This window comes from Desmodus rotundus, chromosome 12, assembly GCF_022682495.2.
Source record: "Desmodus rotundus isolate HL8 chromosome 12, HLdesRot8A.1, whole genome shotgun sequence".
NCBI classification, from domain to species: Eukaryota; Metazoa; Chordata; class Mammalia; order Chiroptera; family Phyllostomidae; genus Desmodus; species Desmodus rotundus.
In genome coordinates this window covers 95543096-95570399 of record NC_071398.1, presented here as the reverse complement: position 1 = coordinate 95570399, position 27304 = coordinate 95543096, and the positions used below count along the sequence as shown (strand labels likewise).

At 43.8% G+C, this 27304-nt stretch overlaps 1 protein-coding gene across 6 annotated transcripts in view; it reads left to right on the top strand.

Moving 5' to 3' along the window:
- The window catches only part of RABGAP1L (RAB GTPase activating protein 1 like), a 446160-nt gene that overhangs the window by 304785 nt on the left and 114071 nt on the right, over positions 1–27304 (top strand). For all 6 annotated transcript variants that reach the window (XM_053916149.2, XM_053916150.2, XM_053916154.2 and 3 more), the window contains one exon: positions 2689–2730. In XM_053916149.2, coding sequence (XP_053772124.1) covers positions 2689–2730 — 42 coding nt within the window. The remainder of the gene's footprint in view (positions 1–2688; positions 2731–27304) is intronic.

Here is a 27304-nt window from a genome sequence, read left to right as displayed (position 1 = left end):
CTGGCCACGCTATTGTAGTTTAGTTTAAGGCTTGTGAAGTCTTTGCTTTTCTTGTTTGTTTGGTTTTTTTTAATAGATAATATCTAGAGCTTCATGTAAGCAGATACAGTAATACCTGACTATTTTGAACTTGTTTAAAGAGTTTGCATATATACATTTTTTTTTTCTGGTAACTGCAAGTCATCTCTTTAGCTTCTCAAACTTAAAAAAATTACCTGCTTTTTATTTAATGCACATACTTCTTATGCACGGTATTCATTAACACAGCTGGATTATTGAGATGCACTGATGTTAACTATTGAAGGGTTTTTGGCTCCACTGAATGGGCCAATATTGCTATAAATTTTATAGCTTTTTAAAAGTGTATCTTCTATTTCTATCAGATCTAATATTTTAATTCTGACAGCTGTCCTTACAGGCTCTCTGTTCCTAATCCCATCTAGTACACACTTTGGTTTTACTTTGCTACTTCTGATATCTGTAAACTATAAAATCATATCACCAAGCTAATTTGAATAATTGTTTCTCTTCTGTTAGTGAGAGCTATTTTGGCTACTTGGAGATCATTAACTTTTTAAAAAACTTCTAAGTTCTTATTTGAATTTTTCATAGCTCAGTTGGTTAGTACTTTCACTTTAAGATAAATAAAGAAAAGGATTTCTTACTATAGTTTGATGGTGATTCTGTAATTGGTTTAGCTGGGTCTCTAGGGAAAAGAATAAATCCCAGAAAATTGAGGGTAGCTAGTACAGTTCAGTCATTCGGTCCTCACACAAGTGCTCACTGTGTCCACTCCAGCAGCACTGTATGGGTGACATGCCATTACTAGTTTTTAGGGGGCTTTGGGGGTGATCCTAGCCTGCTACTAAATATAGATCTATACCCTTAGACTAGTCAAGTTCATAATGTGAGAAGTGTGAATTGTAATACATGTTGTGAAAATCAATGAGCTTTCAATATTACCATGGATGCAAGGAGGAGGGGGAGTGTTTGGAGGGGAGGTTGAGAAAAGAGCAGAGTTGGTTGAACCTGGTGTGGGGTTTCCAGAGAGCGCGCTGAAGGGATTGGGAAGGAGAAGAGGGCAGGAGAAAGCCTGGGAGAAAGGACCAGAGCATCATGGCTTAGAGGACTTAGAGACAGGAGAGCCTTACACTTGCAGCGGGGACTAGGGAAGCGGGACAGACAGGTGGACTCAGTCCTGGCAGCATGTGCACAGGCTCTCAGGTTGCGGGACTTCACTACCACCTGGCGGTTGTTATGTGGGTGGAGGGAGCGTGGGGCAAGGCGGCAGGTCTTTTTCTCTCGGTCTGCAAGTTTTGGACGCCGTGGGCAGCAGTTAGTGGGTGAGGATGCAACTTTATGAAAGCAGAATTTGCTTAATTGTAACCTAAGTTTTTGATCTACAGTAGTCCTCTTGTTTCTACTTGGTAATAGTGGTTGCAACTGGTGTAGGGTCGGTGCTTGGTGGTGATGAACTGTGTCAGGCTCTTTTGTCTTCCAGCCTGATTATACTTACTTCCAGCTGCTTTTGTTTTCTTAAAGAATTAACTGAGTAAACCCCAAACCTCCAGCCAAATATTTTGTGTTTATCATTTTCCCTTCCACCATCACATCATATTTTTGGTGGCTGTGAGAGATTACATTAGCAAGTTATGGCAGGAGTGTACTCTAAGTACCTAGCCCTACTCCTCACTTCTGATTTTGGAGACAGAGAAACGGTGGTTTATTAGAGCGCCTTTGCATACTATACCTGTTATAGCCCCATTTCCAAATGGCAGACAGGTTCCACTTGTGACGGAGACAAAGAGGGCGCACGTCTCATAGACCCTGGGCTTACGGGAGGTGGCAACTCACTGTCAATTCCGACTTGGAAGATCTTTCTTCTCATGTACAATAACGTGCATGGTGAGGAAACAGCATATTCCGTGGCAATCTTATTTCTGATTCTGTCATCTTGAGTATTTAAGATTTCCTCTCTCTTGAATTTAGTATCTAAGCATCTCTTCAGAATGAATCGTGAAGTCAGAGTTCATAGTTCAGCTCCAGTATGGCTTCTTAACAAGCTATTTAACTTGTTTATTCCTAAAGAAATACTTCTCTGGCTTTGAGGAGAGGAAAAAAAAGGAAAAGCAAGTCTAGCAGATGGGCCCTAATTACCATCTCTAGTATTTGTTCAAATACTACTTGAGAGCAAGAAATCAGACAAACAACTAACAGTGAGAACAGTGGTGGAAATCCAGTGCGACGGTTACAACTCCCCGCGTGCAGTCTGCCCCGGGGTCAGCGGCTCTGCCGGGCGGGGCTCTGCTCTGCCTTCTGCCACTGGCGGGTGGAGCACACCTCCCACAGGTACAGACCAGAATCTCAGGAACCATTTTAGACTTCCGGTTACCGCCCTCTTGACCTCGGAACCTGACTCTTGAGATTCTTAGACCATCCAAGTCATTTAGAAATAGATGGAAGGAAAATGATTTATTGTAAAAACAGTAATTTTATATGAACATTAATTAAATAGCATCTAAAATTTGCAATAAGCCTCTCAGAGAAAGAAATTGCCTTTTTTAAAAAACACACGATTTGTTTAAGTATCATTGTATGTGAAAGTGATGTGTGGGAGTCCTGAGAAAATACTTAATGAAGTAGCGGTACACGTGGCAGTGTTGATTTTGGCTCTCTTTTTAATTGCAGGGTTTGAACATAATCTTTCATGTGGCCTTGGCTCTTCTAAAGGTAAGTCTGTTTTGATTTTGAAGTCACTAGACTCTCTGACCTCTGTGCCCTGGGCCCTGATGGAATTCAGCTCCCGCCTCTGACTTGGTTTAGGTTCTTAATCCCACAAGCAAGACTTCTTTGAGGACCTCTGATCCTGTCCTGTCCTCCCATCCTCTTTTGTTGGTGTTTATTTAGAATTCTTTCTTTGTTTTTCTTATAGTCTACCATAGCACTCATTCCAATAACTTAAAAAAAGGTTTTCATTCATACGAGTTAGATGATACAAGAAAAAAAGTGAAAACCTGTTTCTGTCAAAATGATGCCAATTTTTTTCTTAAAATACTTTTTACCATAACAACATCCCTGGAGGTACCTAAACATATCATTGAGTTATTAGAAAGCTTCTATAATACACTGACTAAAAACGAAACTGCTACATTTCAATTTGCAATTCTTTCTCTGATAGCTAGAAATTTATAAGACACTTTAGAATTCAGTTATAATTGCCTTGTTGGCTTTTATATCAACATATCAATGCGGCTTTAACAGTGCAGTAATAGCAAGACATTTGCTGAGGAATTGATGAAAAATAACTCAGTCAGTTCTTGTCCTTCAGTCAGAGATGACATTCTGTTATGGAAGACGGTAATCGCCTTGTTGATTAAAAGCTGCAGGCTCACCTTTTCCCCAGTAAAGCATGGTGGGTAAAATTCCGGCCACTGGACCCAGATTTGGTTCTAATTTCAGCCCTGGTGTACGACCTTGCGCAAATTACTTCAAGTACTCAGACACTGAGTTTGGAGGTAGTAGAAACTGATTTATGGGATTAGTGTAAGGATGAAATGATTCGCTATGTGAAGGTTCCAACATAGTGTCTAGAAAACTGCACTGCCCAGTAAATGTTAGCAGTCGTTGCTGTGGTTACAGCTGTCGTCACCTGGTAACTCAGAATTCGTGTCTGGGTTCCCATTGTGCCTTTAAGTGTCCCGAAAGATAACGGCCTGACGCCCCCAGAGCGCCTCCTGGTGCTTTGGGAGAGCTCCCACACTGAGCCCGGAGGTGCCTTGGTCGGAGCCTGCACGACTCCACCAGTGGGTGCGGCTCCTCGCCGCTCGCTCTGTGAGACTGCGCTTTGGGAAGTTCATTAGATGGACTTTAAGTCGTCCATTTAATCATTTTGAGTTTAGATACAAACGATTCTTGTCGCAAAGTTGCTTTAGAAGTTAGGAAAATATTTAAAATCCCTTCAATGGAATAGCAAACATACTTGCATGTATCTTTTAATGAAATTGTGGATCTACCTCTATTTTTTTTTCTTGCTGTTAAAACAGATCAAAACCAAATAGTGTTTAAGATGCTGTCCTTATAGAGCTGGAATAGACTGTTAAAATGCCTGAGCAGTGAAAGGATTATGTATTTCAGGCTGAAAACCACATTAAACCGTAAGGGAAGTGTGAGGAAGTCCGACAAAGTTCTGATGTTTCCCGTCATGTCTAATGTTTGAAAAATCTCAGGTGTCATATCTTTCCCAGGATATCTTCCCTCAATTTTGGTGGGTGACTTTTCTGTACTGGCACACTCAGCACATGCATAGTCTGTCTTTTGTGGGTAACCCTCTGTGTATCAGACCTGAACTCTGTATCAGCCAATATGTATCTACCTGGTAAATTGCCTTTCTGATTAACAGGTTTTTTAGGCTTGATTGTATTTGGCCATGTGAACGCAGACATGGCCCATGCAGAGGAAACTCTCTGGCCACGGGGCAGAAAGGCTTTTGTGTCTTCTGTAGTAATACTTGGATACTCATCTCATATCATCTTGGGGAATTTGACTAGAGAAGGTAGAAAGGAGAGTGTCTCGCTGCTGTCGGCCTTTATTTACACCCCTTTCCCATGTGAATCGGGAGCTGGCCCCTCATGCAGTGCAGGTGGGCCGAACCAAGGGCTATTGACCGATCTGAGTGAGCTCTGCAAACACGTGTGGCAGTGACTGACTTAGCTCCTGATCTGATATGCCAGAGAGAAGACTGTATATTTGTTTATATAAAAATAACAAACTTAGGGGTAGTTCGAAGTGCTTGTGCACCCAGTCTAAGCGATTTTCAATATAGCAGCCAAGGGACTCTGGGTTCCTCTGAATGAGAAGGTTTCTTGGGATGAGGGGAGTCCGAAAGGGAAGTCACGTTTCCTGAGCACCTGCGCTGAGTGCTGGCGCAGGTGGGCTCTCTGGCCCACGTACAGAGTCCAGGTGTTTATTTGTAGGAGAACCATACAGCGTGTAAGGTGGAGAAAACCATCGGATTCTCTCCCCAGCTGAGAATGGAGGGGCCCAGGCCCCCAGGTTGCCTAAAGTCTTTTGGCTTAGTCACGACAAAGCTGGGTTTTGTAGTATTTTTAAAGAGCACAGACACAGGTGAATGTCTCTGTTGCTCAGAATGGTTTAAAGACATCCCCTTTCCCAATGGGAGTGACATTCTTTGGGGTTAGAAATAGTCTTCCAGGTGGCTAGAAAGCTGTTGAGCTACAGGGTGACTCATTGTCGCAGGTAGCATCGGCCAGCCATTCAGGATGTTGGCGCTGTCCACCAGGTAGGTTAGAGATGGTCCCCCAAACCTAATTCGTTATTTTATGAAGCATTCAGTGGTCATAGCACAGTGCATCATAACAGACCGCAGAGGCTCAGAACTAATCTCAGCCGCCTCAGACAGGCAGAGGAGATTTTCCGTCAGAATGAGTTCTTTGCTTTCAGACAGTGGTTAAAAGTAAGTGACAGAATGTTTGTCTCCCCTCTCCCCAGGCTCATTTTGTGTCTTAAATGTGCATGTAGACATTGCAGGCCTAAAGAAAGCCCACTCCTCTTCCCACCTCCAGAGGGTATCAGATTGGGTGTAAAATCTTCCTCCCATGCTCTATGAATACACATTACCTACTGCCTTCCTAGATATGCATGTATACACATGTATCTTTAATGTGGGCTGCGGATTATGGAGAAATGGGGAGGCAGGAGATGAACTGAGAATACTGTGCAAGGATGAACATTTATGTACTTTCTCTAGAAATGCTATTGAACAAGGCTCTTTTGCATTTAATGATATTTTATAAATATCTTTCGTTGTCACTGCACACACGTAGTATTTAAAATCATGGGTGTTGGAGCCAGGCTGTTTGAGCTCAAATCTCATCTCCCTCAGTTTGTCCAGTGATCTTGGGGAAATGATAGTTTCCCCACCTCTAAAACGGGACTGTTAGTAATACCTGTCTCGTGGGATTATTGCTGGGGTTTCATGAGCTGATGATATATGACTGGTGCCTGGAACTCTAAATATTACGGTGCACTCAGGTGCTATTATTACACACAGAACTTTCTTAACCTTCCAGATCCTGCTTAGTGTCTTACCATATTTGCCATAATTTAACCAATGTTTATTTAATTTTTATGAACATTTAAGGTGTTTCCTGATGTTCCCATTTAACAAACTGCATACTTATCTAATACTATCTTTTGGATAAATTTCTAGGAATGTTATTGCTGGGTCAAATTGTAATCACATTTTAATTATTGATACATTTTATAAAATTGCTTCCACTGGCAATATGAGAGTGCATTTTCCCCATACCCTTGAAAAAGCAGAATTTCTAAGTATATACTTTTCAACCCTCTCCAGTATGATGGTTTTCCTCATCATTCTGTTGAAGATTTTATCTTTCTGTATGCTTCTTTCCATTTGCCTTTGTTCACTCCTTTTTTCCCTAGTCATGAACTTGGAGTTCCACAGAGCTCCAGCCTCTAGGAGCTCACTCAATGCTTCTCCCTTGATGATCTTGTTCATTCCCCTGGTTTTATCTATAAATGTTCACTCTTATCTGAATACTTAGCCTAGACTCAAATATTTGGCAGTGGACTTCACGTGCCTGCTTGGATATTTCAGAGGCACGCCAAATCCGAAAGTCAAACCCACAGTAATGTGCTCTCTCCAGCCTGTTCCTCCTCCCCGCAACCCCGTAACCCTCACTGCAGCGAAGGCACCCACTGCTCTAAGTGGAAGCCTAGAAGCCATTCTTACCTGCCTTCTTTTTAAATCTCTGATATATGCTAAGTGAATTCTCTCTTTGACAGTTTACAGAATCTTCCCACGTGGGTGGTTGAGGCTCCAAACTCTGACCTCTTTTGGTAACTGATGTTGAACACCTGCCAGGTGGTAGGCACTCTTCCAGGCATCACAGAGAGGGTATTGGTGAGGAGAGGCCCTGCATTCATGGGGCTTACGTTTTGATGGATCAAAGACAGTGATAGAATGAGTACAGTGATTCTAGCAATGATATTTTTTACATTTACCAAGAGAGTGATGTTGGTGCAGAGTGGGGAAAGGTCCCCTTTTTTGGATTAGCTTGTCAATGAAAGTGCTCTAAGGGGTGATATCTGAGCTGAGAATTGAACGAAAAGAAGTAGCCAGCTCTGCCACAATCTGGAGAATTAGGCTTCCAGGCAGAAGAGAAGTGTGAAGGCCAAAGAGGGTTTTCTGCACTCGCAGGAGACAGAAGGCCTGTGCCTGGAGTGTGGGAGGTGAGAGAAGTTGGTGGCTGGGATGTGGGTGCTAGCACTGGAGCTAAGAGAAGTGACGTCTGTGCCTCCTGCACCTACTCGTGACCATTGTCCGGTTCACTCCCACGTGGCCACACACTTGTCCTTCTAAAGCAAATTTTATTACTACTGTTCCACAGATAGTCACTGAGCGCCGATTCAGAGACAGACTTGGTCAGTGGCCTGCCATGGCAAATACTTGCCTCCGTGAAGCCTGTGCTCTAGCAGTGGGCAGTTATAACCCAGAACCTTAACAAATTTGTAGACACAGTGAATGTGAAGCAGTCGTGCTGTGGACAAGGAAAGGCATGGAGGGTCAGGGGTGTTGTGGTAGGTTTGCCGTGTTAATAGGGAGCCAGGTCTGGCCAGGTGGGAGGGACCTGGAGGAAGACTCGAAGGCAGTGAGGGAGTGAGCGATGCTGATGCACACAAGACCATTCAGTAGGTGGAAGAGGCCTGCAGAAGCTTGTGCTGGGAGTACAGCTGGGGCTAGAAGTAGGGAAGGGCCAGAGGGGGTGGGTCAGAGAGTAACTCACCACTTGCCTAAAACCATTCAGTGGCCTCCCATTGCTCTTGGGATAAACTTCACCATTTTTAATGTAGCGCACAAGGTTTTCATGGTCTGGCCAAGCTTAGCCTGCTCCTCATCTCCACTCCTGCCTCCCCACTACCACTGCACTCTCTCAATCAAGTCGTAATAATTTCCTCTCTCCGTAACCCTGGGGCAGGAATCCCTCCCATCCCAACAGGATAAATAGGAGGCAGTGAAAACGAGGAGGGTTCCGATGTCCCTGCGTCCTTGCTAGCCATCCTTATGACCTTTTTGATTATAGCCATCTAGTGGGCATCAAGCAGAATCTCTTTGTGGTCCCATCTGCATTTCACGGATGGCTAATGATGCTGAGCGTCCTTTCATGTGCTCATTGGCTCTTTGTATATCTTCTTTTGAGGTCTGTCTATTCAGGTCTTTTGCCTGATTTTTAATTGGGTTATCTGGGTGTTTTTATTGTTGAGTTGCAAGGGTCCTTTATACCCACAGCCTTCTGCGTTTGCAGGGACTTCTGCACATTCAGTCAGTTTCGTAGCTTCCGTGAAGGAATGCCTGACGTCCTGTTGGTGGCAGCACAGCGCTGCTCCTGCGGAAGTGGAAGCTGCTGGTCCCGCCAGTCTGAGACTTCAGGACTGCTTTACAGGGGTTTCCCCTTCCAATGTAATTTGAATGTTCAGAACTTTTTTCTCGTGTATCTCCAGTTTGCACATACGCAGGGCAGGGGAGGAGTAGGTTTACAGCTGTGAGTACATGAGACACAGAGTTTATTCTTGTAGTATTATTTAATTACTGTATTATTTTTCATATGAACAACTGTAAACCTACTTTTGCCCACCTTGCACACACACACACACACACACACACTGCATATGCTACGTACAACCACCTCAGTCCTGTCATGAAGAGTAAGAGTCATCTTGTAATTAGACTATTTATTGTTTAAATGCTTGGCTGAATAGTATCTTTGTATCTTACAAAAAAGAGTTTGCAGAGCAACATAATAAAATTGTGAACAAAAGAATACTTAGTCTATGATAGTTAAAAAAATACCAGCAAATTATTTTCAATCCCACTTAAAGGGCCTGTTAGCACTGACTGTCCTTGAAAATGGACAAGCCATTTGTTCTAAGTTAGTGAAATGTTACCGTGTGCATGTGCGTGTATGTGTGCGTGTGAGGCGGTGTGGGGTGCGCACATACCTCTGTACCGCCATTATTCTGACCAGGGGTCTCCAGATATTCAGGTAACATGTTGGATCCATATCTTAAAAATCTGACAGCTCTTATCAATAATTAGGTAATTGTATAGCATTTGCCACCTGTGATGAACTCTCAGGTGCATTTCAAAAATAGTTAATAAATCAAATTAATAGTAATACATCTATCAGTGAATTCTTCAGCACTTCAGACACGGCTGGTGCTGTGCTGAGCACTTGGAAAGTGATCTTCGTGACCTTCAGTGTTTTCCTTGGTTTTTGTTGCAATGACCATTTTAGCCATTTCTGAGCGTGTCATTCAAAGTACATCCATGCTGTTGTGCGGCCATCACGCCCAGCCTTCTCTGGGGCCTTTTCTTCTTCCCGAATTGCAGCTCTAAGCCCACAGAGCAGTTATTCCCCAGCCCCCCGCCCCCACCAGTCATCCTTCTGCTTCTGTGAGTTTGACAAGATTTTTTCTACAAGTTTCTATGACCTTGAATTTTAACAGTAATCCTATAAAGGTAGGATGAGTCTATATCCCCCTTTTACAGATGAGGAAACAAAGGCTTTGAGAAGTTAACTTGGCTGAAGTGATTCAGTTTCACGGACACTCCAGACTCAGAACTGGGCCCGTCTTCCTCTAGAGCTAATGTCCTCAGCCACGAAACCGTGTGTGTGTGTGTGTGTGTGTGTGTGTGTGTGTGTGTGAGAGAGAGAGAGAGAGAGAGAGAGAGAGAGAGAGAGAGAGAGAGGGGGAGAGAGAGAGAGAGAGAGAGAGAGAGAGAGAGAGGGAGGGAGGTAGGGAGTGTGTGAAACCTGACAGTCACCTGTGAAGAAGAGATGGCTGTTTCCACGCGATACCCAGTTCCAGTAGCTGGCACTCGAAATTCCGTGCTTGTTCGCGCTGTAGAGCGGAAGGCTCCTGCATGGCAGTGAAGTCGGCTTCCGTGTCACAAGTCCATGTTGACGTCGTGCTGTGTGTGAAAAGGAAGTTTTTTATCCAAGTTTTTGGAAGACTGTGTAGGGGAGGATAATGTTTTCCTTAACCCTCTTAGGGTCCCTGGCCAGATCTAAAATTAAAGTGACAAGGAAAACCACATTACCAGGAAAAAAAGCATACAGCCTTATTTAATATATTTTCCATGACACGGGAGCCTCCAAAAGGGAATGAAGAACTGATTAAACGTGTGTTCGATGCTGGGTTTGATGAAGAGTGGACAGTCGTGCAAAAACATGATAGGGCAGAGGGGCATGAGCTAAACGTAATAAACTGGGAAAACTTTGCAGGGCCTGTTGGTTTGTATTCTTCTCGGCCTCTGCGAGTCTGGCAAATGAAGATGCTTCTCTCCTTTGGGTATAGGGAGGGCCCACTCACAAGAGGGTCTTAGGACCCGCCTCAGGGGAGAAGGGCAAGCAAAGGGCGGAGAGACCTTTCCATTTCTATCCTTGTCTCCTTCAGCCTCAACTATTCAATATGCCCAGGTGCCATATTTGGGGTAGTGAGTTCTGAACCCCATCAACTGCCCATTCAGAGATGGCCAGCCCAATTTTAAGAAGTCACTGGTTGAATAGGATGGAAGCAGAGCCAGAGCAATGGGAGCCATTGCTGTGTCAGCAGATAATCGAGGTGAGGCTGATGAAAACAAGGTCGCTATCGAGAATGATCACGGACTTTGAATATTCTCTGCTCTTGACTAGCCAGAACAATGTTTGATTCCAGAGTTCTGCCGGTCTATTTCTCCTTCCACAGCCGTTAAGATGTATGAAGTCATCCCGAATCCTGATGACTGCCCTATTCAAACTTTATTTCACTCTGACCAATCAGTGTACGCACGGACCACAGGGCGCTGCTATCAGGGGACTTTCCTCAGAGGATGTCACTGCCCAATAAGTTTTTATGGCCTGTTTCATCTGCAAGAGTGGCTAGTAATGCTTTTCAGCATGAAATAGACTAATTTTGTTCATTCAGGTGCTGACAGGGTTGAGGACTCACTGAGGGATCGATGGATATTATCACAATAGTATCACCAGTCAGAGGACATTCGGCTGAAGCATATAAAAATTCATTTGATACTCAGTTTATGCAGGTTGGGAAAAGGTTGAAATATGTACCTTTTACTGGAAATACAATAACCTCAAGCCCCATAGCCTTGCTCTTTTCCCCTCCTTTTTTCTTTCCGTTGACTAAGGAGATCTGACTTGGGCAAAGCCAAATAAATTTAGAACAAAATCTTTTCTTGTGGCCTATGTAACCTTGATTAATTGGGGTGTAGGCTAAGCTGCTGTTTAAAAAGAGAGGCAGCATGTGAAAGGGAACCCATAAAAAATAAAGTGGTTTAAATAAGACAGCTTATTTCTCTCACATACCAATGTACAAGGAGGAGGGCTGGCCCCCAAAAGCAGGCAGCTCAGCTCTATGAGATCACTCAGGGGCTTCGGTTCCATAAGTGTTTTGCTTCACCATCTCCTAGGATGTTATCTTCATGTACATGGTTAAAACTAGGTCAGTGCCACATCCAAGTTCTAATTCAGAGGAAGCGGGAAATTATAAGCAAAAATTGAACACATTGCCTTGCTCACATTCCATGGACAAAAGCTTTGTCCATGGCCACACTTAGCTCAGGTCAGCTGGGAAGTACAGAGCTCTGGTGGAACGCTTATGTCTATAGAAGAGGGAGCAGTCTTTAGAGAACCATTAGCAGTCGTCCTAGTGTGCCCCTTGGCCATTCAACATCTGTGATCACCTTTATTCCTGCACAAAGACACTTCCTCCCTCCCAAGGGAGACATCAAAGGCCTCATTCAATTACCTCATCTGCTCAAAGTCAAGGGTGTCTGGATGATGCACAGTCCTGTGTCTCGGGTCTGGGATGGCTCCTCACAGTCCACTGACAAGGTATCTGCTCATGTCACATCCCATGCACAGAAGTGTAGGGAAGGGTATAATGGGCGGAAAAGCTCCCGTTTGGAAAAGGGAAGAATGGGAAACACTTCACAGTCCATGATCCATAGGAATTCACAGGAGTCCTTCTTTGGCAGTAGGGAAGATTGCTTGGTCAGCCCATCTGGCTGCCGCCGGTTCAAAGCTCTAGGAGCCGCCCTGTTACCCACTGTCCCTCGTGGTGACATCTGGAGTCAGTGCTAGAGCGCACACCCTCCGTGGGAGCTGTATGGTGTTCAAAGCTGCAGCTTGTTTGTGGAGAGTCGGAAGCCTGAGAGTAGTTTTGGTGATCAAACACAGGTTTTTGTAGGCAAGCCTTTTGATTTCTTTTGGGAATTAGTTCACTTCATATTTTTGTGGGCCTTGGTTTTTTGTTTCCAGTTAGTTCATTATGAGTGAACAGACCCAAAGATTTCTTCTAAACATAGTTCTTAAGCCTTTGTATTGTATTTGCTTATCTGTTTTCAGTGTCCCATTCTATTCCTTCCCCATCTAATAGTGGTTGCCCTGAGATCAGCCACAGAGTGGGCGGGAAGGTAACGCTCTTAATTTGATCTTCGCCACTTGGCTGGCTCTATATTTTGGCTGAGATGTCTTAGAGATACTTGTGAAAACATATAGAAGCCATTTATCCTTTTGTTCGGGGAACCAGCTAGATTTTTGAACCCTGGCCTCAGATCACTGTCCTTGATTGGTGAAGGTTATAGACCATTTTCCAGGCATTTTCTCCAGACCGACGGTGTCATTGACACATCCATGGTCTCCCTTTGAAGTTATTACAGGTGACAGACAGTTTTACCAGTATTGTGACAAGGCATAAATGGACCCCAGCGTCCCAGCCTGCAGGGTTTGTTTCTTCCCTTATCTTTCACCCAACCACAAAGCCAAGAAACTTATCGTAAGTTTTCATCTGGGCAGCACATCATTTCTGGGTATCAATTTCTGTATTGGAGGATAGGCTGACCTGCCATATCAACCCAAAATACAGTAGCTTAAATAAGAAAGAAGGTTTCTTTTGTTTTTTATGTGACAGACTGTAGAGCTGGATCTGTGGCCCAGGCCTACATGCAGCTCAGCTCCATGAGACGTTTCAGGGACCCAAGTTCCTTTCATCCAGTTGTTCTGCAGCCGGGTTTTTCTAACTCAGTACTGGTGACATTTCGGGCCAGCTAATTCTTTGTTGTAGGTGGCTGTCCTGTGCGGTAGGATGTTTAGCAGTATTCCTGACTTCTACCTGCCAGCTCCAGTAACACTTCACTAGTTGAAACAAACGAAAATGTCTCCAGACTTTATTAGATGTTCCCTGGATGTGGGGAGACAAAATTACCCATGGTTGTCAAACATTGCTTAAAATATCTTAGAATCATTTTAATTTAACGTGGTCAAAGCAGATTTTGATCCGTCACAAAGAGAAAAACTGACCAATCAAATAGGCCAGGTATCATAATTAGCAATGCCATTAATACAGTAATTATAACTTTATTCCATGTATTTAAAAATTAAGGAGAGAAATTTAAGATATAAAAAGGTATAAATTGAATTTTAATAGATAAAAGTTCGATGTTTAATAGAACTAAAAATATATTGAATGGGATTAATGGCAGATGAGACATTGCAGAAGAAAAAATTACAGAACTTGAAGTCATATCAATCAAAACTATTCAAAATTAAATACAAACAGAAAAGAAGAATTTTAAAATAGAAAGGAAGAAATGAGTTATAATACACTTCTGAAAGCTTCCTGGATTTGTAATTGGGGTCCTAAAGAAGACACAAGGAGGAAAGGGGGAGAAATGGGAAGAAATAATACTGATGTTTTTCCCAATTTCATGAGAACTGTAAACTGACAGATCTAAAAATTCAACAAAGTCCAAGCAAATGAAACATGAAGAAAACTATATGAAGGCATGTCGTAATCAAATTGCTCAAAACTAGTGACGAAGAGAAAATCTGAAAAGTCTTAAAAGCAGCCAAAGAGACACAAAATGTACAAAAGAACAAAGATAAGTATTACAGCAGATTTCTCTTTACAAACAGTGCAAGTAAGAAAACAGTGGGACAACATCTCTAAAGTACTAATCCCACCCAAAAGTGAAACCTGCATTTGAAAATAAGAGAGGCCCTGGCTGGGCGGCACAATTGATTGGCGCACTGCCCCTTACACCAGAAAGGTGGTGGGTTCGGTCCCTGGTGAGGGCACATGTCCAGGTCACAAGTTTGATCCCCGGTCGGGGCACATATGGAGGCCGCCAATCGGTGTTTCTCTCTCTCCTCGTTCCTTTCTCTCTGACATGAGTGAGCATATCCTTGGGTGAGGATTTTTTAAAAAGTTTTAAAAACTAAAGGAAAATACTTTTATAAGCATTAAAACTTGAAAGAATTCATCACTAGCAGATATGAATGACTGAAAATGTTAAAGGAAATTCTCTGGCTGAAGGAAAATGATACTTGACAGAAATAGAATTCTGTTCTATGCAAAGGAATGTAGATCATTGCAAATGGGAACTGTATGGATGAACACATGACTTTTCTTGTCATTTAAATATCTCCAAAATATAACTCACTGTTTAAACAAAAATGTGAGTATGTATTGAGGGGTTTATAATGTGTGTATAAGAGAAATGTCTGGCAACAATAGGACAAAAGGAAGAAATGGTGGAATACATTGAAAGGCACTTCTGCTGTATGTGGTGTGTAAAATATCTCTGGGAGACTGTGATGGGTTGGAGCCGCTCACTCTGCAGCAACCACTCTAGTAACAAAACAAAGCGTTACAGCTAATCAGCCAACAAAGGAAATGCATGAAAATCATAAAAAACTAGTCAGTGTTACAGAAGCAGAAAAAAGGAAAAAATACATCAAACAAATATAAAACACATATCAAGATGATAAACATTTATGCACCTAATAAGACTCCAGAGCAGACTGACCAGGAAAAAAAGTAGAAAGACACTAATTACCAATAACAGGAATGAGAAGGATAGCATGACTATAGATTCCAAACATTAACAAAGATAATAAGAAAATTACGAACAATTTTGTGACAATAAATTTGACAGCTTAGGTGAAATGGATAAAGCCCTTGAAAAGCACAAACCACCAAAACTCACCCAAGAAGAAAGAGATTACCTGAGTAGCCCTGTATCTATTCAATAGTACCCTTTTTTACAACACCTTTAATTTTGCAACTTGAAATTTTTAATAACTGAAGGAAATGGAAGCATGGTCACGTCAGTGCTAAATTCCAACAACTGAACAAAATGTCAGTTAATCTTGTGTCTTAGAGAAACTGCTGAGAACAACAGCACAAGAATACAAGGACAGATGGAATAAAAGAACAGATGGGATGCAAGAACGAGAGTTGTCATGGTTTCTCTCCCCCGTAGTCATTACTCTCTCATTAGACCAATTGGGGGAAAGGGCACTGCAGATGCGGTGCTGTTCTGTGCCTTCGGAGCCCTGTGCCCGTCAGGCTCCTTACCTCTTTGCCATCCCTTTGGCGGGCTCCTCTTCCTCCTCAGCTTTTAGGAATAGACAAGTCTTCGGGGCTTCCGCATTTTGTGTTGCAAAAGTTCATTTTCCAAAGAAAATTATCCCTAATTTTGTCCTAGCTCAAGTTCCAGTTTTGTGTCTCCAGCCACCCTGTGGAAAACCTTCAGAGGCCTTTGCTATTTCTTTTTCATGCCCATCATTCATATACGGATAAGGCATCTTATGTGCAGCATACGTTCAGGGGTGCCACTTACAAAGACCGTGATCTGCATGTTTGTGCGTCATATCCTTGATCATTATGCTGTCTTCATCTTTTCATTCTCCCATCTAAAGCCTTTGAGCTACACTCTGGCGCTGTATCCTGAAAGCATCTTGCTGTCTCGTATCCTGTCCCCTTTTCTCCATTCACACAGAGCCGTCCCACCTCACTCCTGTGTTGCAGCTTAAACACTACCTCCTTTACAGGGTGGTTCCTGGCCCCTTCTGCCTGCAACGAGTGCCTGCTGCAGGTACAAAGTGTATTGTTCACTTTGACGCTAACATACTGTCTTTTGTTTGGTGTAGGTGTTTCATATGTGTATGTCCTGCATTCTCCAGTTACACTGTTTATGACTTAAAGACACTCTGAAGCTTGCTTCTATCCCCCCGAGTGACAAGTGCATTTCCACATGTTCAGCAGGCACCCCTAGGTCTCCGAGTGATGCACAGCGTGGCAGAGGACCAAAGGGCCAGCCCATCCTTTACCCAGTTGTTGCACCGCAGTACATTGCATCTCATCTAGAGCAGTATTTAACGTAGTTTCGATTTTTTCCCTAAAGATCTGTGCTTGTTTTCAATTTTTATATTAGAGAAAAAGAAAATCACATTAACTTTTGCTTTTGATTAATATTTTTTAATTGCTCATATAATAAGTACAGATCTTTTCACATAGATTATGTATGCAGAAAACTCCTTTCCTTTAAATACAAAAGTCCCATGTTTCCTGAATTTAAATTTTGAAATTTAAATAATCATGCCCTGATTAAAATTTCCCTCGATTAAAATTATCAATGTTAAGTACAACTTCAGACACTCTTTCCATCTCTTTTTTTCCTGTGTTTAATAGAAATGCACTGACTCCTAAAGATTGAAGACTGAGCTCAGACCCTTAGTCTAGTCCTGGTAGCCCCTCCCCCCCATTTCCATGGATATTTCTATCCTTCTTATGTACCTCTACTCCAGCTAAGTTGGAAGTGGACTAAAGATTAGCCACGCACACCTTGGACATGTCTGCTTTCTGTCTGGGAATAACAGCCTTTCAGCCTTTCTAAATCTACACATTCTTCAAGTCCAGCTTTTAAAAACTGTGGAAAATCTGCATGTCACTTTTGACTCTCCCAAAACTTTACTAATAGCCTGCTATTGACTAGAAGCCTTATGGATAACGTAAACAGTCAATGAACACATTTTTTGTGTTGTTATGTGTAGTGTATACTGTAGTCTTACAATAAAGTAAAGAAAATGTTATTAAGAAAATCTTAAAGAAGAGAAAATACATTTACAATATTTATTGGAAAAAAACCTGCATATAAGTGGCCCTGTGCAGTTCAAACCCAGGTTGTTACAGGGTCAGCTGTTATGTAAATGTGAAACAACTGGAAATCGGAACTGAGTCCTTTGATTAATTTGTTTATCTAGCCTGGCTAATTCCATTTCGAACACCGTACCCATTTACTAGTCGTTTTATCGTCTCTAAATGTGATAGCGTGTACAGAGACGTGTGGAAGTACCTTCCACGTGTCGCAGTGATTTCCGTGTCGTTTTCTTCAGTTTGACTTTAACCCTGCTACCGTAAATTCTGAGCATCTGCCTTCTTGGCCAAACAGACCTGTCAATCAGAGGTTTTCTTAAAAGTGTATTTTATGTTAATACTAGTGCAGGTGCATGGTGGCATTGTTTAGAAATCTTTGTATGTGCCCTGACCAGCATGCCTCAGTTTGCTGGACATCATTCCACAAACTGAAAGGTCGCTGGTTCGATTCCTAGTCAGGGCACATGCCTGGGTTGTGGGTTCGATCCCTGGTTGGGGTGCATGCAGGAGGCAGGCAATCAATGTTTTTCTCTCACATCAATGTTTGTCTCCCTTTCTTTCTCCCTCCCTTCCCCTCTCAAAAAATAAATAAATAAAATCTTCTTTAAAAAAGGACTCTTTGAAAACTTTAATGATTTGATTTTACTTATAGGCAAACATGTTACTACTTCCATTAACACATACACTTTGTTTCCATGTGAAGTGGAAAATATTGTTTTATTTAACACTCCCCCACACCAACATATTTTACATATTGAAATCCAAACTAAAGCAGTAACCACGGACTTCTGTTTGTGTCCGTCCTGCGAAGTCCGGGGGGTCTGTTGATCGACTGCCAGAGAACTGGCCTGGCCCATGACGAGAGCCCCTGCACTCCCGAGTCAAATGTACTTGTTTCTGAAGCAACTACCAACTGATAGTGAGTGTAATGCCCAATAACAGTAAGTCTCGTCGACCTTCTCTTGGCTCTGATACTCTTTTATTATGTGTCAGCATTTTCCCTTCCCTCTTTTAGAAATCCGTAAATGTTGTGCTTGTTTCCATTTGGACTTTCCTTCTTACTAATTTAGATAGTAAATAAGAGAAAGCACACTTACCATCCCCTAGTTTAGTGCGAGCATTTAAAAAAATTAAGCCCATACTTTAATTCTGCTTATACCTCATTTCTTCATTTGAACATCATTTATTCACTTACTCAGTATCTACTTACATGGCCACAGTGACTAGGAACTGTTGGTAGGGAAGATGCAGAGATGAGCATGTTGTAGTTCATCCAAGGGCTTCGCAGAGAGATGGAGGAGACAGACAGGGGTACAGGTAATTGCTGTCAGAGAGTTGTTACTGCACAGTCATCAGCGAGAAGCACAGGGTGTGAAGGCAGAGGAGGGAGGTAATGACAGGGACGACTTGAAAGAGATAATGACATATGAGTCTTGAAAGATTAGCAAGATAAGGAATGATATTTTGGGCAATGAGAACAGCATATGTTCGGAACAGAAGCATCACCAAACATAGCATGCTTGGGAAGCTCCGTGAGAACATTGCATGTGAGGCGTCAAGGTAGTAGATGTATTCATTGGAAAGGTAGGTGAGGTCTAGATTGCAGAAGTGTGTCTTATGGTTAGGGTCACGTGCTAACCTTTGAACCTGTGGGCCAGAGGGTACCTTCAAACAGTGACATGGTCAGGTATGGTGTTTTAGGAAGACAGTTTTGGAGAGAGAGAGATGAAATGTGAACATTGGTAATAAATATGGACACTATTAGAAGACTACTAGAATAGTCCAGAGGAGAAATAAGGAAGGCTTCTTTAACCAAGGCTGCAACACCAGGGATGGGCAGGGAGGGGCCAGCAGAGCAGCGTTTCTCAGTTGCCATCAGGGGATGTACTGGATGATGAATAATAAGAATCATTGCTCTTCTCCATTTTTCTCTTTCTCTTTCTCATCTTCTTAAACCAGGTGTTGCTAGGCAATTGTGAATAGGGCTACCAGATCAGCTTCTGCTTGGTTCAGCTTAATGTATTATGGTTTGAACTCCATTAATAATTAGACTTTCAGAAAAGGTGACCAAACCAATTCATCTTGTAACCAAACTTTGTGCTTCAAAGTCAGCAGCTCTGACAGAGCCACTGTGCTCGTCTATATTGGGGGCATGGGGTGTGCCCTTCCCTGGCTTGGTAAAGAATGTTATCTCTGGCCATTTTGTATCAGTGAGTTATATAAGGGAGGACATAATAAACCACGTGTACTCGGAAAGTAACACAAAGAGAGCAAAGAGCTGTTTTTTTCCTTCATGATGATTCTCAGGTTCAGCATGGCTCTGTTTCCATGGCAACCACCTGGTCCAGGCTCTCGTTTTCTCGCACTTGGCTGACTGCAAGAGCTTTATGACTTGTCTGCCTTCAGTCTCTTCCTCCCTCAAGCTCCCTGGCCCTCTCCTCTGCTAGCAGATGATGCCTCCTAAAGCACTGTCTTCATTGTGTGTACCTAGCTGTCTGGTGTTCGGTGTACACCCATCCTCTGGCATTCCAGTTGCATTGTAATCTGGCCTCAGCTGTACTTCCTGGGCACAGTATCACACACTGTCACCTGGGGCCCCCAACTGTTCCAGCCGTGCATCTCGTTTCTGCTACACAGCCTACTGCCATTGAGAACAGAGCCCGCATCACGTGCCCGTTGCGTGTTCTACCCAGAACCACACGTGGCTCTGGGCTTGCAGTGTGCACACAGAGAAGTGAATATTTCCTCCTTTGCCCTTTGCCCCGGGTTTATTTATTCCTCACAGTCCCCACTGGGCCTGAGGGCTGCTCCTGGTTGTTTTGTGTGGTTAATTTTCTCCTCCTCCTTCAAGTAGTTGATAGCTGTACAGCATATATTATTCCAGAGCTTGCAGGACACTTTAGAAACCATTTATTATCATATCTTTGCTTTTAAATATAGAAGCCTCTCTCTTTAGCAGAAACCACAATGACTCGGCTCCTGGCTGTCTAAAAGGGTTTCTGCGATTGTTCTGTGGCCGGTCCTCACAGTAGTTACAGGTTAACACTTGGTGTCAGTCGTGGCGTCGCGCAGTTACTCAGGTGGGCCACGTTGGGTGGAGTGTGGTCTCTTTCTTTAATGTGCGTGGACACCGGTTCAGAGAGGAGAAACAGCTCGGCCTTCATGAAGGATACATTCTCAGGAGCTCTCGGATTTCCTAATTTTTTAATACAACTATAATTTTTAACTCATTTTATTTATAAAATTGAGGTAAAATAACCACTTTGCCATCGGAACATATAATAACAGAAGAAAACAACTATAAGCTAAGCTTACCCACCAACTGCTACATGGGAGCGAGTAACTAAATTCATTACTCAGCAACCCACAAGTTGCTATGTTGTAAGGTCTCTCCAGGAGAGCAGAAGGAGTAAATACTAAATCTTTAATTGTGAAGGGGTCATTTTAGCTGACTTCTGGTGGCTAAAGGAAAGAAACATTAAAATGGCCCTGTAAAATAATAATCTTTTAAAGTAAAAGTGAACGAATGAGTGGAAGAAGCTGAGACAAGAGTCCTATTTTATGTTTATATATTATCTAATAACCTGTTGATAAAGCTGTATCTCCTCTCCCCCGTGATCCTTGCCCTGGTGTTTTCTAATTAGAAAGAGGGATAATACATAGGAAAGAAGCGAACAATTCCAAGTAGTGACAGATGTCACGAAAGAACTACTACAAGGGAACCTCATGTGCTACTGCCCTTCCTCGGACAAGATGGTAAGACAAGGCCTCTGTGAGCAAAGTAGCACTTGAGTTGTGAGAGACAGTGGAGCCAGCCAAATGATGATCAGATGCAAAGGCTCGTGCAAAGTCCCCAAGGCAGAAAAAGCTTTTTCTGTTCAAAACAGAAAGGAGGCCAGTGTGACTGGAGCATAATGAGTAAGATGTGAGGAGGAGGGAGATGTGGACAGAGACGTAGGCAGGGTCAGATCAGCAGAGACACGGAAACAGTAGGAAAGCAGCGGCACTTGAGCATGATGGGAAGACAGTGTAAGTTTTAAGCAGTTAGAAATTTGATCTGATTTATGGTTTTAAGGCATTGATTGGGGAACTCGGGTGTGTGGAATGTGAATTGTAAAGAGGTGAGAGTAGAAATACGGAGACCAGTTAGGATGTTATTTCAGTAAGACAAGCAAGAAAATGTGGCAGACAGCAAAGATGGAAAAAGAGGACAAATTAAAGATAATTTTTAGATAGGGCTGACAGGACGTGTGGAGGAATTGAATTAAGAAGGCTGAGGGAAAGTGAGAAATCAAGAATGGTGGAGAGATGGGGCAAACTGATTTTGAAAAACCATGAGCAAATCCTTTATTTTAGCAATGATTTTATTAGAACACATGATAAGAATGAAATGCGATCGTACATGGAAGTGGGTGGTACAATGTCCAACACACCACGGGAACATGTGAGATTTTTATTCCCACCCCCAACCTCAGCACATTTGCACAAGGAATTTGCATTCTCACGTTACTATTTATTTAGGTCACCAAATTGGTGAGGATTACGTGAGGTTCAGTCATCCATCAACACAATCATTATATCCTGAGCTCCTTCCTCACGTGGTCAAGGCCTGGGTGCTGGGAACATACTGGTACATTAAGTGGATGCAATGCCTCCCCTTCAGGAACTTGCTATCTGGCGGGGTAGTTACAGCTCATTAGTAAATGGCACCTGGGGAAATAAAGAATAGCAAGGCGTACTTTGAGAACGTCTCGTCACGGCTCTTCTGTTTCCCTAGTTGACCCGCGTCATTCCCATCTTCGCCTCGCCTGGACTACGAGTGATTACTCAACCCGCCCTTCGTCCCAGGTCACATTTCCCATGGCCCACGGAACACCTCCAACAGATGGCCGCACATTCCTTGCCAACTCCATGCGTCCTTCACCTTTTTCTGTCCCCAGTGCTTGCCCTATCAGTTAATATCTTTATTGTCATCCAGTTTCCCAAGCTACGAATGTCACAGATGTTAATAGCTTTACAACTTCATAAGATTACTATTTTAAACCTCATTTTCTTACCAAAAAATGAGACTCAGAGAGGCTAACTTTCCTGAAGTCATGCAGCTCCCAGACATGAAATCCAGGTTTTAAGTCCAGGTGTCTCTGATATCTCAGCTTTTGTTCTGTCATGACAACATTTTGAAGGATTGTTAAAATTGTGGAAGGAAACAGGATGGAGGAAAACAATCCAGAAAGAGGGAAGAATATTTTAAAAGTCTCAGAAACCGTAAAGCACCAATGACGCTAAAGAGAGAAATGCTTACCCCTCTGTGTAGAATAATCACATTTTATCCATTTTGAACGCTGATGCAGTTCAACAAGCAGTTCTGGAGTCAACAGACACACTGTGTGAAGTAACTGCCTCTGACAGGTTTTTCGGACAGGAAGAAGGGGAATGCATGCTCCCTGTCTCTGGGTGCCTTAGCAGGGAGAGAGGCCCTCGGCATCGATTTCAGTGCAGCCCATTCAAGGCTAAGCCTGCAAGTGCTGTGAGAGAGACTGCACGGGCGGGAAGAGAGCAAACAGGAGGGCCGTGTCCCCCCACCCTGGGGTTGAGGGGTGGTGTCTGCAGGAGATAATATCACAGTTGAGTTTTGACGATTAGAAAAAGATAAGTGAATCAGAAAAGGGTTCCATAAAAGGAGAAACAAGAACACAGACATGGAAGCAGGCAGTTACCTGCTGTGTTCAGGGAACGTCAAGAAACTGGAGCATCGCAGACGGTTGAGTTCCCAACATACCACATTGAGCGCTGATCCCAAATTGAAAGAAATGGGCCCTGGCTGGGTAGCTCAGTTGGTTGGAGTATTTCCTGATACACCAAGGTTGAGGGCTCGATCCCTGGTCAGGGCCCATACAAGAATCAACCAATGAATGCATAAGTAAGTGGAACAACAAATTGGTATTTCTCTCTTTCTCTCTCTCCCTTCCTCAAATCAATTTTTTAAAGAGCTTTTAAAAAAAGAAACGGAAGAGATGGGCATGGAGAAGAGGAGATAGTTTGAGAGATGATGAGGAAGTCAAGTCAGCCAGACTTGAGTGATGGGCTGAGGCGGGGTTCATAGGAGGACTCCAGGATGACACCAGGTGTCTGCTGGGGTAACCGGGTAGATGAGATACCATTGGCCAGGAGAGGAAATGTGAGGGAGGAACTGCACTGGGGGCGCGGTGACTTTGGACACGCTGAGGTGAGGCTGCACGTGAGGCTGCTCCTGTCCCCTAAGGAACGAGACGCAGGTCTCCTGACTGGGGCGCTCCGCAGCAATAAACAAAAGCGTGTGGCCCGGGTCACCAGGGTACAGATACTACTCTTGGAGGGTAAGGCTTTGCTTTGATTTTGTTTTTGTCATTTCTTTTAGAACCCAAGACACATTGGTCCCTCGGTATATTCACTGTGGCGTGACTGTGGGACCCCGTTGTTTTGATTTGCCTGGCTCAATTTGCCTCTCGGTCTAGCTTCACTGTACCTCCTTCATTGGTTCAAATAAGTCACATTAGATTTAAAGCACTTATACATCAGATGTGTAGATATCAAAAATACTGTAGTTGCAGTTCCCACTGACGAGCTACATAGTCTTGGGCAAGTCACTTGGCTTTTCTAAACTCAGGTGCCTCCTATGTAAAATGGGCATAATCAGTTGTTCAGATTAAATGCGGTAATGCATACTCTAAGGTTTTAGCATAGTTCCTGGGCCTTATAAACACTGGATAAATGGTAACTATTATTATTGATACAAACACGTATCAGGAGTTTGTGATGTGTAAGTTGCTTTGTTAAGCTCTGCTTGGAGAAAAATGAGTATGAGATGGTGAGGAAGCCACCAGGCAGGGAAGACCCGTACACACACATTCCCTCATTCCTGTCCCCCTGCAGGGCCACCTGTGGCGATCCTGAGATGTGTGAGTGTTGAACTCGGGAGGGAGGTGCGGGGGGAGCCGGTCCCCCCCTGTGAATGTGGAGGGCAAACCACCCCCACTCTCACTATGTGGCTACTTCTGAGATTCTCCTGGACCCGTTGAAACCAAGAGTGAGTGCACGGGTGGCAGGCGGGAAGGGAACCGGTATGGCTGTGCAGTCTCTCACCGTCTGTATTTCAGATCATGTCTGTCTATTAAAAGAGAGAGAGAGAGAAAGAGAGCACACTCATCTCGACGTAATCATCTTGTGGAAACATTCACTTGCTAATACATGGGCTGACCCATATAACTCCACCGAAAGTATTACTTTTCACAGAGACAGCTGGTAAATTCACCTAGCATGCCACATAACATGAATGCCAGAGACAGCAGAGGTAACAGAGAACTGGAGACGGAGCGGTGGGAGAAAGTAGAGCCAATTTACAACTCATCACGGTGAACACAGCGCCTCGTTATTTTTAGCAGCAGTGGCATCACACACACAAAAATAAAAGTAGAATGCCGATCTAGCTTTCTAGAGAGGATCAAGGACTAGTTTAAATTCTGTATGTTGTACTTTTTATCTGATCAATTCAAAATTAAAGAACAGGCTGCCACTAACATTTATGTTATGTTTGGAAACAAAGATGAGCCCAGGGTACCGCGCCCAGGGAAGGGGACGAGGGAAGGGAACAGCGTTCCATCGTCAAGTCCGCACTGCGAACATGGCTTTGAGAACGCTGCTCTTCGTTAGACCGTGGGGCTGAGCTGCCGGGATGTGGCCTTGCCAGCTGTTTGCTTGAAGAAGAGGCGCTTCTCAGTTAAAAACCAAGAGGTGAGAGACGTGTGTGCTTGACCATCACAGGTGTGAGATCAGGAGTGACTGCTCTCACAGCAGGCTTTGGAGGCCCCCTCTCAACTCACACCTATGCATCTTCGGTTCCTTCTTACCGGACAGCTGGCCCGGGCTCCAGACCATTTCTCTATGGAATGAAGTGGTGGAGCACAGTCTCCCGAATAAGATAGTTTTTTAAATGGGCTCCATTCACTGAAAGGTGGCAAGTTACAGGGCAGGGGCTGCTGCTTCCTCGCTGTGCAGCTGGGCGGGCCCCAAGTCTCAGCTTCCTGGCTCTACCCCAGACCAGTTTTGTGAACACGAGCAAGTCCCTGACTCCCCTGCAGCCTTAGCCCTTCCCTCGGTGGGATGAACATGTCAGACTCTGATGTTTTCCAGGGTCTGACAACAGCACCTGGGCTCCAATTCTGTCATGCTCTCTAGGGCATCCTTTTCGGTGTGGGTAGTACTTGGGGGACACCGGCCAAAGAGGCCTGTCCCTGGGACAGGAAGCAGGACTGTGAACAGTGTAGCATGGTCCAGAAACCAGCTCATGGGAGGCCCAGTTGGCAGCAGAGATAGTTGTCTTAGAATAAAAGGAAATTAAGACTCTCTTCAGATATTTGATTTTTTAAAAAGATTTATTTATTTATTTCTAGAGAGTGGGGAAGGGAGGGAGAAAGAGAGGGAGAGAAACATCAATGTGTGGTTGCCTCTCACACACCCCCAGCTGGGGACCTGGCCCGAAACCCAGGCATGTGCTCTGACTGGGAATTGAACCGGCAACCCTCTGGGTTCACAGGCTGGCATTCAATCCACTGAGCCACACCAGCCAGGACAGGACACTCTTCAGATATTTTAATTAACGTCACATAAAAAATAGACTTATTTCGTGTTATTATTAACTATATAACCCAATCCAGTAACTAGAAGTTTCAGATTTTTGGATTACCATAGTATTTCTTTTTAAACAAACATAACTGTCCAGTAACAAGACAGGCAGTCTTTGGAGTTCATTGTCAGTGGAGATATGGAAGCAGAGGCGAAAGGACCAGCTCTCAAAGAGACTGCAGAAGTTCTTGCCTTAGTGAAGGTGTCACACTGGAATGTGATCACAAGGGTAGGTGAGAGGGTGACAGGGGTGCTCCCGTGACTGTTCCAAGTGTTATTAAATTACTTTTGCTGGAAGGAAGTTCTCTCTTCTATCAAAACAAAACAAGACAAAACCAGACACTCCTTTAAGATCGTTGCACCTTAAGTCTCACAAGAGGTCAGAACATTCAGGAATCTTTTTTTTCTCTGAATTCCTCTAGACTTGTTACCTGAACTCCCCGCCATGATGTCAGTCAATTACGTATTTTCATTTATTTTTACTCGAATCCTTCATTGTCTGAGTCCCACCTACAAAATAATGAGCCCCATTTCCCTGTGCTATCGCCTGTGTGCTCAGTCTCCGTGCCTTTCATCCGAGCCTGGTTTTCAAGCTGCCTGCGTCATCCACAGAGCTGGAAGCGGCACCACCGAGCACAATCAAGACTTGACCAGCAGTGTGTGGCAGCGTGTGAGCTGTGTGGGATTTCCCAGGACCACGCTTCTGGCACGACTCAGTCATCATCTGACCTGTTTGTTGGACTCTAGGAACTTGCCAAATTATTCAGGGTTCATCTCCTTAAAAAGTAGACTATCAAACAGAAAAGAAATAGCTAGGGAATGAGGTTTTGCAGTTTTACCTTTTCTAGTTGAGAAAGAGCATGGGTCCTTTGCTACTTATTATTGGTGTGGCTAAGTCTGAATGAAGTGTGAACTGAAGCGGCACTTGGCCTCAGGGGAATGTCTTACCAGTGCCTGGCTAACTCTCTTTCTAATGTCAATACAGCCCAGGCCTTCCTGTCTCGCTAAGCCCTAGCCCAAATGAACACAATGCATTTTACCCTTGTCCTCCCCTCCTTCGGGACTTCCTGGGAGGATGAGGAAATCACTAGTTACCTAGAACCCACTCTGTGCTAGGCACCATGAGAGAGTCCTGTATGTGCATTAATGTATTAAATTTTCAGCGCAGCCTGGCCGGGTAGGTGATATTGTGAATGAACAGAGGCTCAGAGAGTTTGTGTGATTTGCCCATGTCACACAGCAAGGAAATGTGACTGAGAGCTGAGGCACTAAGCAATACTCCGCTTTGCACGGAGAGATGGGTTTAATCCTCACTGCTCTTGGGTTTGGGTCCAGGCCATCGCACCAGGGAAGCCCACTTCTGCCTCTATCCACGTGGACAACAGAGTCGTGACTGCATCGTCACACGCGGTGTGTTCCCCCTTCTGTGTGCCTGGCTTGCCCTGCTTCATCCCTGTGTTCAGAAGCCTCCTCTCAAGCTCCTGCCAGACGAGTGACCCCTGAAACATGCTTAGCGTGTTTCTTTGCACTCAGTGTTTTCATCACAGTGCCATGTATGAAGCTGAACATGCTTCTCATTGACATCGGAAGTCTGTTCCTA